The 12,157-nt window shown below is 39.1% G+C and overlaps 6 protein-coding genes and 2 long non-coding RNA genes across 8 annotated transcripts; 5 read left to right on the top strand and 3 right to left on the bottom strand.

Annotated features, from left to right (window-relative positions):
* The first annotated feature begins 542 nt into the window (after nucleotides 1-542).
* LOC124192781 (carboxylesterase 4A-like) lies at nucleotides 543-2,974 on the top strand. Its single transcript, XM_046586273.1, has 10 exons — nucleotides 543-785; nucleotides 853-990; nucleotides 1,048-1,192; nucleotides 1,259-1,357; nucleotides 1,435-1,712; nucleotides 1,804-1,954; nucleotides 2,024-2,208; nucleotides 2,278-2,422; nucleotides 2,485-2,617; nucleotides 2,675-2,974. Exons 1-10 carry the CDS (start codon nucleotides 543-545, stop codon nucleotides 2,895-2,897), a joined length of 1,740 nt encoding a protein of 579 aa, XP_046442229.1. The 3' UTR covers nucleotides 2,898-2,974.
* On the bottom strand, nucleotides 987-1,509 carry LOC124192844. Its single transcript, XR_006873866.1, has 3 exons — nucleotides 1,406-1,509; nucleotides 1,227-1,323; nucleotides 987-1,134 (listed from the first exon to the last, which is right to left on the bottom strand). It is a non-coding gene; the product is annotated as an uncharacterized LOC124192844 (long non-coding RNA).
* Nucleotides 2,975-3,149: 175 nt separating the features above from the next.
* Nucleotides 3,150-4,074, bottom strand: LOC124192837. The gene is made up of 2 exons (XR_006873861.1): nucleotides 3,506-4,074; nucleotides 3,150-3,438 (listed from the first exon to the last, which is right to left on the bottom strand). It is a non-coding gene; the product is annotated as an uncharacterized LOC124192837 (long non-coding RNA).
* A 27-nt stretch (nucleotides 4,075-4,101) lies between these two features.
* LOC124192818 (histone H3) lies at nucleotides 4,102-4,725 on the top strand. The gene is made up of 2 exons (XM_046586314.1): nucleotides 4,102-4,293; nucleotides 4,363-4,725. Exons 1-2 carry the CDS (start codon nucleotides 4,166-4,168, stop codon nucleotides 4,643-4,645), a joined length of 411 nt encoding a protein of 136 aa, XP_046442270.1. The 5' UTR covers nucleotides 4,102-4,165; the 3' UTR covers nucleotides 4,646-4,725.
* Nucleotides 4,726-5,911: 1,186 nt separating this feature from the next.
* Nucleotides 5,912-6,938, top strand: LOC124192810 (bcl-2-like protein 1). Its single transcript, XM_046586304.1, has 2 exons — nucleotides 5,912-6,670; nucleotides 6,733-6,938. Exons 1-2 carry the CDS (start codon nucleotides 6,203-6,205, stop codon nucleotides 6,844-6,846), a joined length of 582 nt encoding a protein of 193 aa, XP_046442260.1. The 5' UTR covers nucleotides 5,912-6,202; the 3' UTR covers nucleotides 6,847-6,938.
* On the bottom strand, nucleotides 6,495-7,959 carry LOC124192800. Its single transcript, XM_046586295.1, has 4 exons — nucleotides 7,814-7,959; nucleotides 7,290-7,661; nucleotides 6,943-7,222; nucleotides 6,495-6,827 (listed from the first exon to the last, which is right to left on the bottom strand). Exons 1-3 carry the CDS (start codon nucleotides 7,867-7,869, stop codon nucleotides 6,967-6,969), a joined length of 684 nt encoding a protein of 227 aa, XP_046442251.1. The 5' UTR covers nucleotides 7,870-7,959; the 3' UTR covers nucleotides 6,495-6,827; nucleotides 6,943-6,966.
* A 29-nt stretch (nucleotides 7,960-7,988) lies between these two features.
* Nucleotides 7,989-8,835, top strand: LOC124192825 (60S ribosomal protein L36-like). Its single transcript, XM_046586327.1, has 4 exons — nucleotides 7,989-8,111; nucleotides 8,323-8,445; nucleotides 8,512-8,646; nucleotides 8,708-8,835. Exons 1-4 carry the CDS (start codon nucleotides 8,100-8,102, stop codon nucleotides 8,792-8,794), a joined length of 357 nt encoding a protein of 118 aa, XP_046442283.1. The 5' UTR covers nucleotides 7,989-8,099; the 3' UTR covers nucleotides 8,795-8,835.
* A 639-nt stretch (nucleotides 8,836-9,474) lies between these two features.
* On the top strand, nucleotides 9,475-11,867 carry LOC124192789 (alpha/beta hydrolase domain-containing protein 17B-like). The gene is made up of 6 exons (XM_046586286.1): nucleotides 9,475-10,141; nucleotides 10,201-10,317; nucleotides 10,392-10,565; nucleotides 10,633-10,734; nucleotides 10,843-10,975; nucleotides 11,052-11,867. Exons 1-6 carry the CDS (start codon nucleotides 9,891-9,893, stop codon nucleotides 11,133-11,135), a joined length of 861 nt encoding a protein of 286 aa, XP_046442242.1. The 5' UTR covers nucleotides 9,475-9,890; the 3' UTR covers nucleotides 11,136-11,867.
* The last annotated feature ends 290 nt before the right edge of the window (nucleotides 11,868-12,157 follow it).

The raw sequence follows: 12,157 nt of genomic DNA, 5'->3' as shown, positions 1-12,157 counted from the left end.
TTTTCGACCTCTAAGTATATAGGTATTTAGTTTTACTTGTTTTTATTACATGAATAACTATCACACAGGAAGTTTAATTAAGTTGCGTACTGCTGTCATGGCTTTCGAACATTCTAATAGAACCAAGAGTGAAAGTAAAGAGTGTCGTTGTCCGCACCGATCCATAACTTCTCGTAAGTTAATTGCGGTGGTGAAGTATAATTCTTTGACTCGTTCGAATTCATCTATGTTGTGTGATTAATAAGCCTTGGTGGTCTTTCAGTGACTTTAGTTCATCAACTGTATTTGAGGAAGTTTCACTCTTTTTATTACTACCAGCTGACAAACCAATTAATTAGTGACACTGCAATCTTCTGTCGAGGGCAAACATAAGGAAAGGGCGTCTTGTTCGACGTACCGTAACGCGGACATTTGTTGTATAAAAGCAGAGATGACAACTCTTGGTTTGTCAGTCATCGCTAAGATTCTTGTCAATCAACAAGTTCTTCCAAAAATCATCTTGAGCTATACCAATTGAAAATCGTTTACGTCAGCGCACCGTCATGGTAGCAAAGGATATACTAGTACTGCCCTTTTTGCTCGTTCTTTGTTGCATGGTCTCACTAAGTTGGTCAACAAATATCGAAGAAGAAACATCGGAGGGCTTTTACGAAGAAACTGTAGTATTGAAAACGAAAATTGGCTCATTACGCGGTCATAAAGAGGTGGTTGATTTCAAAACTTCGTATTACGCATTCAAGGGTATCAGATATGCTAAAGCGCCATCAGGTGCAAAACGTTTTCAGGTAAATCAGTTTGTATGTTTTCTAATTTGTTGTTTTCTAATTTCCAATTTTTAAATTTTTCACTTAGCCACCGGAAGCAGAGGAACCTTGGACGGGTATTCGCAACGCTCTACAAGACGGTCACCTTTGTCCTCAGTTCAGCATTCAAACAGGCCAACCAATCGGTGATGAAGACTGTCTCACACTCAACGTTTACACACCTTCAGTATGTAAATCAAGTTATCAAGAGTAAATTATTTTCATCATCTTGTTTGAATTTTAGATACGAAGTTCAAAGGCGGTGATGGTGTTTTTGCACGGCGGTGCTTTCGTGATGGGAGGTGGTTCGTCATACTTTTTTGGTCCAAAGCTTTTGATGGAGCAAGACATCGTATTAGTTACTGTTCAGTATCGTCTCGGAGCTCTAGGTAATGCTAAAGACAAAGCTAAACTGCAATTTACCTTCTCGTAGTAATCGATGATTGTATGTGTAGGTTTTTTGAGTACCGCGGATCATCGAGCCCCAGGTAATTGGGCTTTGCTGGATCAACTAGCCGCTCTGCGTTGGATCAAGGATCATATTTCGGCATTTGGTGAGAACGAGCAGTAGAACAAATTTTGAAATGTTTTAAATTCTAAACCTTTTGATATTTACACGATTGTTATCAAGGGGGTGATTCCAACTCGGTAACACTCTTTGGAGAAGACAGCGGAGCAGCTTCAGCAACATTCCTGGGTATGTCGCCTCTTGCTGAAGGACTCTTTCATCGCATCATTGCGTTGTCGGGCAACGCTATGTGCGGTCAATATATTCAACAAAAACCGAAGGAAGCTGCTGCCGAACTTGCCCGACGGTTAGATTGCGATGAAATGGGAGTTCCAGAGATGATGGATTGTTTGCGTAGTGCACCTGTTGATGAACTTGTTGTTAAATCCAACGATATGTATGTAAGTAGACAAAACGTTCCTTTTCCCATTTCATTTACTTTTAAATTGTTCACAACCATTTATTTGTTTCATGATATTTTTGGCTCTTAAGATATTTTACAGCTTTCCCCGTTGGTTTGCTCCTGTCGTCGACGGTTACGTTATTCCAGCCGATCCAGAAGAAATGCTTATTAAAGGTTCTTTTCACCATTTGCCAACTTTAACTGGTCAAACAAAAGACGAAGGGGCCTTCTTTTATCGACGTAAATGACTCCATTTCTAAATTTTTTTTTTAAATTATGAACTAGAATATTAATTCCCTTCGTGTATAGTGACTCTAAATACCATAAGCAGTGGCCGTTACGACGACAGCTTCATCGATCAGCTTCCTCGTCTTTTACCAATTATGTCTGAACTGGATCGGAGACTGCTTCCATTGTCGAAAGCTATCCGGCGCAAGTATTTCCGCAACGTTGATCTCGATGAAGAGGATCAATTCAGACCAAAATACATCGAAGTAATTTTGTTCAGATATATTTCAATTGTTCTAGAAGTTATTAATACCTCTCGCTTTGGTTTCAATTAGTTTTTGACGGATTTACTCTACACTCGCTGCACTGATCGATATTCACGTCTATTGGCAAACCATAGCGTGCTGACTTATCGTTACCTTTTTGAATATCGTGGACAGCATAGCGTTGTTAATCTGCAGGGTGAAATCGCCGATTTCGGTATAGTCATGATTTTACGACAACTTTTGATCTTTTATCAATTCTTTTTGAATAATCTCTAGGTGTGGCTCAGGGAGACGATCTTCAGTACGTCTTTAGTGATTTGTGGGGCAAAGATTCACCTATGTCAGCCGAAGATCTCAAATTTAGCAAGAATGTCTTTCTTCCGTTGTTGGCTAATTTTGCCAAAACTAGGTAGTTGAAATATAATTTAGATGTGGCATAGAAAATCATTTCTGCATATTTAACTAGTGTTCCTACTCCAAGCATCACTGAATTCATACCGACAGCTTGGGCTCCATTCAGCACAAAAGGACGACTTTTTCGTATCGGCTCAAAGCTAACAGTTGATGTTGATTACCGAGCTGATGCTACACGGTTTTGGAATGATGAAATACCTGCCATACTGAAATCAGCAAAAAACATCGTTGCAGATGCAAGCCCAACTGCTAGAATAAGCAAAGAGGAACTGTAATTTTCTATTGTCATGGAAAGAAAACAATCTTATGAATAAAACACCTGTTTTGTTTGGAGTCAGTACACCATGCATTTCAATTATTCATCTTTCATAGCATACTATAATTTCATATTGGTTATTATACTCATTGATTTAAAAACCCTTCTGGAATGTATTAAATAACCTTAATACATTCATTTTCCTAAGTATTATTTTATGTGAATTCACATCAACTTCATACCTTTAAATTAACTTTAAAAAACTTCAGAATTTACAGCTTAAGGCTTGTATTTTGGGTGAAACAAACAGCCGAATCACCTTAAGACGGATACCGAAATACATTATTCGAATTGGACATCAAAGATCGAGTACAAGTGGAAATTAAAACGTGTGAAATGAAAGATTTTGTGTAGAAATGAAGATATTGTGTAGAAATGAATCAGGGCAATTGAATTTCTTGATTCGCTCGACTGCCGTTTGATGTCATGGCTGCAGCGGATCCGTAAGAAAGGATGAGAAAGCACGTTGGATAAAAATGTCGGTCGCCATCTTGGATTAACTGCGCAGATAAAAATGACGTCATCAATACACCATCACAAGAACAAAAATATAGCAACTGGACTTACTAATTTGGGGATTGTGTCGTATTGTCGTGTTCTTCCTTGCAAACTGCTTAACCACCGAAACCGTACAGAGTGCGGCCCTGACGTTTCAGAGCATAGACGACATCCATGGCTGTAACTGTCTTCCTCTTGGCATGTTCAGTGTACGTTACAGCATCTCGGATGACGTTTTCGAGGAATACTTTCAGCACACCACGGGTTTCTTCGTAAATCAGACCAGAGATACGTTTGACACCTCCACGGCGAGCAAGACGGCGGATGGCAGGCTTGGTGATGCCCTGAATGTTGTCACGCAAAACTTTACGATGGCGCTTGGCACCACCTTTTCCCAAACCTTTGCCTCCTTTACCACGACCTGTCATTTTTTAATCAGACTGAATTGAACTTTCTTAATAAGTAAAATAAGTAAAATAAACTTTGTTTGTCGACAGTGACTGAACAAAGAGTGACACAAGTTCGGTTTGTCAGTTCTATTTATACGGTCGCCTAGCGATTTCATTGGTTGTTCTAAGAGCCCAATCACGTACTGAAATGCTGAGCTCCGCCCACATATCTCTGGAACGTCCGTAAAAATGTTATATAAAGGGTAGATTTCAGTCATTGTAAATAAAACTCTCTCGGTCTCGTTCAATTGTTTTATATAAAAGTTACTAATTTTTTTAAATGGCTCGTACCAAGCAGACTGCTCGTAAATCCACTGGTGGTAAGGCTCCTCGTAAGCAATTGGCTACTAAAGCTGCCCGTAAGTCTGCTCCAGCAACGGGAGGTGTTAAGAAACCCCATCGTTACAGGTAGATTATTATTTAATCTGTCCTCTATGTGTGTAAAACTTTTGATAATTTACTGTTGTGTGCATGTAGACCCGGTACTGTCGCTCTTCGTGAAATTCGTCGTTATCAAAAATCGACTGAATTGCTCATCCGAAAACTGCCGTTCCAGCGTCTAGTCCGAGAAATCGCTCAAGACTTCAAAACTGATTTGCGTTTCCAGAGTTCGGCGGTTATGGCTTTGCAAGAGGCGTCCGAAGCTTACTTGGTTGGTTTGTTCGAGGATACCAATTTGTGTGCCATTCATGCCAAGCGAGTCACCATCATGCCTAAAGACATTCAATTGGCTCGTCGTATTCGAGGAGAACGTGCTTAAACAATCCTAATTGTCATTTTTAAAATTTATTGTCATTTTAATAACCCATTCTGACAACGGTCCTTCTCAGGACCATCAAATTTTGAAGGAGATCTTTTAACGCTTTTTGTATTTCAAAATTGTCAATTTCTGAAATTTGTTATTTTATTGCACATCTGGAAGCCATTGTTGTGTACTTGGCAACATCTAATGAAAGTCGTCGACGGTATCCGGGCAATATTTCTCCATTTCGAATATTTATTGATGTTCATTGTACACTGTACACTAGTAATATTAACAAGTATTGTACAATATAATGGGGAAAGAAAAGAAAATCGAGCTATTCGAGTGTCCTATGTTCAACTGCCAACGATTTTTCATATCGTTAAGTCTTTTGAAAAGGCACACATTGTATCACGTAACTATTTTATCATGTACTAGTCACTAGAGTTGATCATTTTACTTCTTGAGTTTTGTTAACAGGCAGGAGTATGTCCTTACATGTGTGTTTTATGTGGCACTTCTTTCAAACTTGAGCACACTTTGAATGCTCATCTTAAGCTACGTCATGATGAGCACATGGATGACAAGTTCACGGTAACATATTCTTGTAATAACATTGAATATTGTTTTAATTTTGAATAACTTTTTAGAGAATCAGAGGATTTGTTTCATGCAATATGTGTTTAGCTCTCATCCCATGTAGAGAGATGAAAGCACATGTTGCCAAAACTCATGTAGATCTAGAATTTTAGATATCTAGATGGAACTCTCGCAACACATTTATATGTTGTGTTGTCTCTGCTGAACACTTGCTGAAAACTCTGCAAAAAGTCCTCTTAATTTCTGCTCAATGTTTTTTATGAAGAAGTTTCGTGTAATTTTGGGTGTGGTTAATTTCACATATCCAGTCATTGTGTTTTATTTTCAGTGATGTGATATTCCTAATCATCAAGTCTATTACATTCCAAAAATGTGTCCATTTTTCCAAGAAAGATAAAGAAATGTGTTCTGAATTTGATTTTAAAAATTGTGCTGAGTTTAGTTTAATATAAAACAGAAATTCAAAAGCATTTTATTCGTAGTTTTATTTGAAACCAAAATTTAGTTCATTCGATTATCGATGCACAGCAGTTAAGATTGATTGTGCTTTGTTCTGTGCAGTGGGTTACGGGATTGTTCGGGAGAAAATAAAGGAACAAAGGGTTAATAGCTAGACACGGCCTTGGGGCTACGGCTAGACAAGAATTTCCCGACAGAGGGAAAGTTCCTCGTAATAAGCATAACGCTGAAGAATGCACCCTGAACTGGGAGGAAAAAGGTTCCTTTTTTAAACTTCATTCATTAAAAGCCTTGCCTAAGGGTATCTCGAGTGGTTTACTCATACCCGTAGGGCAGATGGCACCACCTCCTCCTCCCTACTCGCATTCCAATCTCTCTCCCCAGTCTTTTACACGCACGACCAGTACAATAGTGACGGTTACGATGGTGTAATGTGTAGCCAAAACTTCGTGAATTCTGATCTCATCTCTTTTCATTTGTACGTGTTACGTGCTGTGTTTATGACTGTGTTGCTTCATGAATAAAGCCATGGCTTCTACCAATTGGCTAACAAGCAAAAACACTTCACAGTCGACTCGTGAATCTGTGCTCGAACAAAACTCAACTTTCGCCATCAACATTGTCAAAGAAGCATTAGGCGAGAAAATAGATTTGTCAAAAGATACAATCTACAGGACGTTATCGACATGTGTTGGAGAAGTGTTGGCAAATTGTGAATCCCCAATGCAACAGCTAGTAAATCGACTAGACCTTTCTCGTGGTGTTGGCCATGACAAGTTTGCTTCACTGGCTGATGAGCTTTTTGAAGCTGAAAATGGATACAACATTCTTTGGGAGAGAATTGTGACCCTATTCGCTTTTACATGGGTACTAAGCAAACAGCTACATTCTGACCAGATCGAGTCATCTAATAATCTCAGCAAGATACTAGCAAGCTACCTCAATGACAAAATTACTCCATGGATCTTGCAGCAGGGAGGCTGGGTAATTTATTTGTTTATTTTGCATTTTATCATCAGATGATTTATAACTATTTCTTTATACAGATAAAAATCTGCAGTGAATTTGGTGAAGACACATCTGCGTCAAACAAGTGGAAGTACTTCTTTTTAACAGGACTAGGCATTGGTCTGGTTGCCACCTATAAATTGACACATTAAACCTGTAATTTTTTCTCATGTACGTCTATTGTATGTTTATTTAATTTTAAATGATTACAATTATTCCACAAATATACAATTAAACTGATAAATTACCCATCTCCAAAACAAGTTAAAATATCAGAATGTGTCTTTGTTTCCAGTTGAGTCATCAATTTTCCAATTTTTGAAAAACTCTGGTAATTCTTCCCTAGTAAGATTAACTAGAGTTTCAGTTGTTTGAGGGGGAGCTCCAGGGCACTGTCTTTTCTCCATGACATATTTTTTACCCTTAAATTCTCTTGTGATTAATTCTCTGAGACAGCCCTCTCTATCGTTCGCTGTTGACCGCGATTCAGTTGCCCCATTAGAACTGTGGAAGTATTTCATTGAAGACCTGTGAGATAAATTTTCAAGCTTAATCATTTGATAAACAATATATATTAAATTATGGTAATCCATACCTGGATGAGTAGTGCATTCCATTATCTCTAGCTTTAGGCACCAGTGAATTTAGACTTCCATCATTCTTCATAATTTCATCTAAATCCACATCAGTTTTTGCACTTCTCTCTGATTCCCAACCACTTTTTTGTAACTTGTCAATAAAACCTGGTTTTAGCATTTGATCTCTTAGAGAACCTGTTGCTGGATCTTTAGGCATCATAATTTCTTCTTGATATCTAGGAGGGTCACGAAATATTAGGAAGCTCTCCTGAAGAAGTTTCATCATCATTTGATCCAGCTGTTTAAATTCACTATTCCATTGAGACGAATCACCAAATGGATTATTACTCGGGTGGTTTTCATTTGGTTCACCACTATCCTCATATTGCCTAAATTATAAAAAATAAAATGTGCAATTTAAGTAATCAAAATAAAAGTTCTAGAATAAATCCAACTCCATATTAAGATATTATAAGTTACGTCATCCAGTTTGAAAACCGCATACGAAATCGAAAAAAAGCACTTAACGAAATTGAAATACCTTCCATTAAAATCCGAAGGTCCAAAGAATAAGCGAAATAAGTTGTCGAAATGCATATTTCCCTATTTAAGACTTGAAATTTAATTGTTTTCGTGGCAAAGACAAATTCAACAATAATAACAAAAAAAAGGATGGGGGGGGGGGGGGTTTACTAGGGACTACAGCGTTGCCGGTTCTCGTCGTTGCACCGAAAAAGCGTACCCGAGGAAAGCTCATTTGGCATCAAAGCAGAGCGAGTTCCTTTCATTTCTTTCTCGTTGAAGTTAGACGAGAAACATCCAAAAAAATGTCGGCGAAGGTAATTTCATCTCTTTAAATCTGAAGAAACTTGTATCATCTATGAATTTTATTCGGTTCTATTGCTAGTTATGGTTCAACTGTTTGTATTATAGTTAAATATAGAAATCCAAGTGTTCAGTGTCTTGAGATGAGAATGTCGGAGAGATTCGTTGCCATGTACCTGTTTACATATGGCTTTCATTGACAGTGTATCTTTTTAACTTATTTAGGAAGCTCCAAAGGTCCAGACGCCCAGCAAGAAGCGTCCTCGCTATGATTTGGCTGTTGGTTTGAAGAAGGGTTTCAAGACTACCAAGAACCCCCAGAAGCCGAGGCCTTCTCGCAGGAAGGGTGTAAGTTAACTTTGAAAGCACGATGTCTATTTTGATAACATCTGACATGGTTTTTTCCCGTTACAGAAACTCACCAAACACACCAAGTTTATCCGTGACATCGTCAAGGAGGTTGCTGGTCATGCACCTTATGAGAAGAGAGCTATGGAATTGCTCAAGATCTCAAAGGATAAGCGAGCCTTGAAGTTCTTGAAGAGACGAGTAAGTTCAACATGTACTCAGCTATTTTCAAGCATCAAATTAACCTTCTGTCTATTCTTAGTTGGGAACTCACTTGAGGGCCAAGAGGAAGCGTGAAGAATTGGGCAATGTTCTCACCCAGATGAGGAAAGCCCAAGCCGCCAAGTAAACTGTGTAATGTGTAAAACAATACATAGGCTTGCATTGTCAGATATTTGTTGTTTCTGATTTTTTTCTATAGCAAATGTGAATTTAGTTATGTTGATGTAGTAGAAAAATGATTTATGACGACGTTGAGTTAGAAGTAGGAATCAAGAGCCCTTGTCGGGTGTATTTTAAGTATCGCTATTTGATGTGGGGTCTACTATAGAAAATCACTGGTTTAGTTCTAAGGAATTCCTCTAGTGTAATAAGATAAGAATTATTTTCAACTTCTGGAGTTGACATTCAGCCAATCAGTTAAGCTGATTCTTCGAGTAGGTAGTTTGAAGAGAATCGTTCCATCATGCGTTCTCTACTCTGCACTGTCCGAGACATTGAAAGGCGGTAGTGATGTATGATGAACGAGATTCTTTTTTTGTCGACTCAAGTATGAGAATCATTTATAGTGCCATAGGTGGATCGATACAGCGTTGGTAGTTGCGAAGGATGATGAACTTTCAAGATTAATGCAGACAATTTAGATTTTTTATCATCTAGGGATTACTGGCATATGGCAAGCTAGGAATATACGCATTAGATTTAAGCCAATCAGAAAACTGTTTCCGGATAAAAATATCTTCATTTGTTTAATAAACTGGTTTCAATCATTTTTATAAGTTTGTTTTCGATATTCTCGATGGTTAAATGTGGTTATAAAAAAACAAACAGCCGCAAGCAGCTCGAAAAGGAACTACGGGCTACTGTCTAAGGGGGTGGAGTAAGCTCTAGTGCCCCTAGTACCGTAGTCCCTCCTTGGTGTTTTTTGGCGTGTGTGTGTGTTACTGTGTGTGTCATATACTGATGGTGGTACGTCTTTTATTTTCGTCTGTTACTGGATGACGTGAGTCTAGATAGCTCGTGATTTCTTTGAACGGCTTCATCGGCAGTTCAGCTGTTCTTACTTATTAGTTCCGTCTTGGATTATTTGTCTGCTGTTGTTGGGTTCGACAAAATTTCATAAAGCAACCCAGTCTAGTGATTTCAGTCAAGCCATTTGGGAAGAAAATCTTGCACACAAAAGAAGCATTTTTTAAGCCATCAAGCTGGAGAACGACGGCCGAGCCATGAACGGACTTGGTGTCCGAGAACTTTGCTGCTTATTTTGCTGTCCTCCTTGGCCATCAAAAATTGCAGCAAAGCTGGCCTTTCTTCCACCAGAGCCCACCTACACCTTCGTGGAGGAGAATGGAGCAAAGCAAGCTGTCTGCCTGTCTGATCGTGCAGAGTGGCAATACTCTGAAAGAGAAAAGGAAAACATGGAAGTGTTTTATACACGCACTTCCAGGCAAAACAGGATAGCCTGCATGTTTATCAGGTTTGTGCCCCGTAGCTTGGTCTTGCTTGCACGTCTGACTTAAATTCTTGTTAAACCAGATGTACACCTAATGCCCGCTACACAATACTGTTCTCCCATGGAAATGCAGTTGATTTGGGACAGATGAGTAGCTTTTACCTGGGATTGGGAACAAGAATCAATTGCAACATATTCAGGTGGGTGCATTGTGCAATCTATTTTTTCTTTGTTCAATTAACTCACTTGACAGATTTCATTTGTTGGATTTCAGCTATGACTATTCTGGATATGGAATGAGCACTGGGAAACCTTCAGAGAAAAATCTTTATGCAGATGTTGATGCTGCCTGGCATGCATTGAGAACCAGATATGGGATATCACCAGAAAATGTGATTTTGTACGGCCAAAGTATTGGTACAGTTCCAACTGTTGACTTGGCGTCTCGGTAAGAAAAAAATTAAAAGATTTTTTCAAAATTTCGTGTATTATCAACACCATTCCACTGCAATCAGGTATGAAGTCGGTGCCGTTATATTGCATTCTCCCTTAATGTCCGGTATGCGTGTCGCTTTTCCCAAGACTCAACGCACCTGGTGCTTCGACGCTTTTCCAAGGTATTGTAAAGAGAATTTCGTGAGTGTGTTTTTATAACTGCGTGAGAGTTGCCGAACCACGAAGATGACCATAAAATGACCTTGAATTTTCTGTTGTTTTCCTGGTAGCATTGACAAAGTTTCGAAAGTCACATCGCCGGTGCTGGTGATCCATGGAACAGAGGACGAAGTGATCGATTTTTCCCATGGCCTCGCCATCCATGATAAGTGCCCGAAAGCTGTAGAGCCCTTGTGGGTTGAGGTATCCAATTTCAGAATTGTTTGTTATTTTATTTTATGGCGTCTAATTATCTGTTATTTCTTTACAAACAAAAAAGGGGGCTGGTCATAACGATGTTGAATTGTATAGCCAATATTTGGATCGCCTAAAACAGTTTGTATCTGTCGAACTGGCCAATTGACAGGTGACTGTGGCCGCTGATGGGAACAGTGACAGCACCAACTCCAACACGTCCACTGACGGTTGCCTCTGCCTGAAACCCGAACGAGCCACCAAAAGCAAGAACGAATTGAACCCGACAGAAAAACTTATGTAAAAACCAGTAGATACCTACGAGACTAGCACTTTTTGATCCCTCCCCCAAAACGGGTCACTCACACACAACATCTTAGCGGGGGAAAACATTTCATCATTTTTCCCCAAAAACAAAAATCCTTTTTTTCTTTCTTTTTGCCATTTCCTTAGAGTCGACCTGCTTTTTCTTTTAACCAAATACGAACTTGCGACAGATCCTATCGATGATCTCACACGTTCAGATGTAGTTCAATTGGCCAAAGCGGTGCTGAGGTAGAAAGGATCTTGTGTGGTTGTGCGTGTGTGTGTGTGCGTTTGTTTGCGTGAACTAATTCTCGAATAGCGACCATCTTTATAATAAGACGGTGGGATTGATTTCAAGTGCGTTGTAATTTTGCCCCGTTTTCCCTCTTTTGTCAGAAAGATGAAAATAGGAGATGAAAAACCCTTTTTCATCCTTCATCTCTACCTCTATCATTAATGGTTGAGCTGGAACCAATGGGAAAAAGAAATCTGGTGCCTCGACTAGGGCTTCTTTCTTCGTTAGTTTCATTTTATTTGTCGTGTATTTTTCGCAAATCGGAGGATTATCGTACAAAACAAACAAAAAAATTGCCCCCCCCCCCTAAAAACGTTGGTCTCTCCCATCCATCATCTTATTGCGTTGTTGTGTGCTAGTGGGTTGTTAACCGCCCTTTGTCACTCCATTTATGCTGATTGCGTTTGCGTGAGCGTAAAATTGGTTCTTCCCTTTCATCATCCGCCAATATTCCACCAAGTTCCCTCGTTGCCTCCTCGTATATTAATGGGGTGAGAAATCCCATTTAACTTTTCAAAAAAGCAAAAGGTGCCCGTCTCCTTTCGTTATCATTTTCGTGTGCGTAATTTTTGTTCTTATGGATAAAATTG

This window comes from Daphnia pulex, chromosome 1 (genome assembly GCF_021134715.1).
Source record: "Daphnia pulex isolate KAP4 chromosome 1, ASM2113471v1".
NCBI lineage: Eukaryota > Metazoa > Arthropoda > Branchiopoda > Diplostraca > Daphniidae > Daphnia > Daphnia pulex.
The sequence above is the reverse complement of the archived record's forward strand: the minus strand, read 5'-3'. Positions and strand labels throughout refer to the sequence as shown.

Coding starts and splice junctions, on each gene's coding strand:
- LOC124192781 (XM_046586273.1), top strand. CDS start 543: ATGGTAGCAAAGGATATACTAGTACTGCCCTTTTTGCTCGTTCTTTGT. Junction 1,358..1,434: donor GGATCATATTTCGGCATTTG/GTGAGAACGAGC, acceptor ATTGTTATCAAG/GGGGTGATTCCAACTCGGTA. Junction 1,955..2,023: donor AGGGGCCTTCTTTTATCGAC/GTAAATGACTCC, acceptor CTTCGTGTATAG/TGACTCTAAATACCATAAGC.
- LOC124192825 (XM_046586327.1), top strand. Junction 8,446..8,511: donor GGCCTTCTCGCAGGAAGGGT/GTAAGTTAACTT, acceptor TTCCCGTTACAG/AAACTCACCAAACACACCAA. Junction 8,647..8,707: donor TGAAGTTCTTGAAGAGACGA/GTAAGTTCAACA, acceptor GTCTATTCTTAG/TTGGGAACTCACTTGAGGGC.
- LOC124192800 (XM_046586295.1), bottom strand. CDS start 7,869: ATGCATTTCGACAACTTATTTCGCTTATTCTTTGGACCTTCGGATTTT. Junction 7,662..7,813: donor CCTTCGGATTTTAATGGAAG/GTATTTCAATTT, acceptor TTTATAATTTAG/GCAATATGAGGATAGTGGTG. Junction 7,223..7,289: donor GGAATGCACTACTCATCCAG/GTATGGATTACC, acceptor TTTATCTCACAG/GTCTTCAATGAAATACTTCC.
- LOC124192789 (XM_046586286.1), top strand. CDS start 9,891: ATGAACGGACTTGGTGTCCGAGAACTTTGCTGCTTATTTTGCTGTCCT. Junction 10,142..10,200: donor ATAGCCTGCATGTTTATCAG/GTTTGTGCCCCG, acceptor TTGTTAAACCAG/ATGTACACCTAATGCCCGCT. Junction 10,318..10,391: donor ATCAATTGCAACATATTCAG/GTGGGTGCATTG, acceptor GTTGGATTTCAG/CTATGACTATTCTGGATATG.
- LOC124192810 (XM_046586304.1), top strand. CDS start 6,203: ATGAATAAAGCCATGGCTTCTACCAATTGGCTAACAAGCAAAAACACT. Junction 6,671..6,732: donor TCTTGCAGCAGGGAGGCTGG/GTAATTTATTTG, acceptor TTCTTTATACAG/ATAAAAATCTGCAGTGAATT.
- LOC124192818 (XM_046586314.1), top strand. CDS start 4,166: ATGGCTCGTACCAAGCAGACTGCTCGTAAATCCACTGGTGGTAAGGCT. Junction 4,294..4,362: donor AAGAAACCCCATCGTTACAG/GTAGATTATTAT, acceptor GTGTGCATGTAG/ACCCGGTACTGTCGCTCTTC.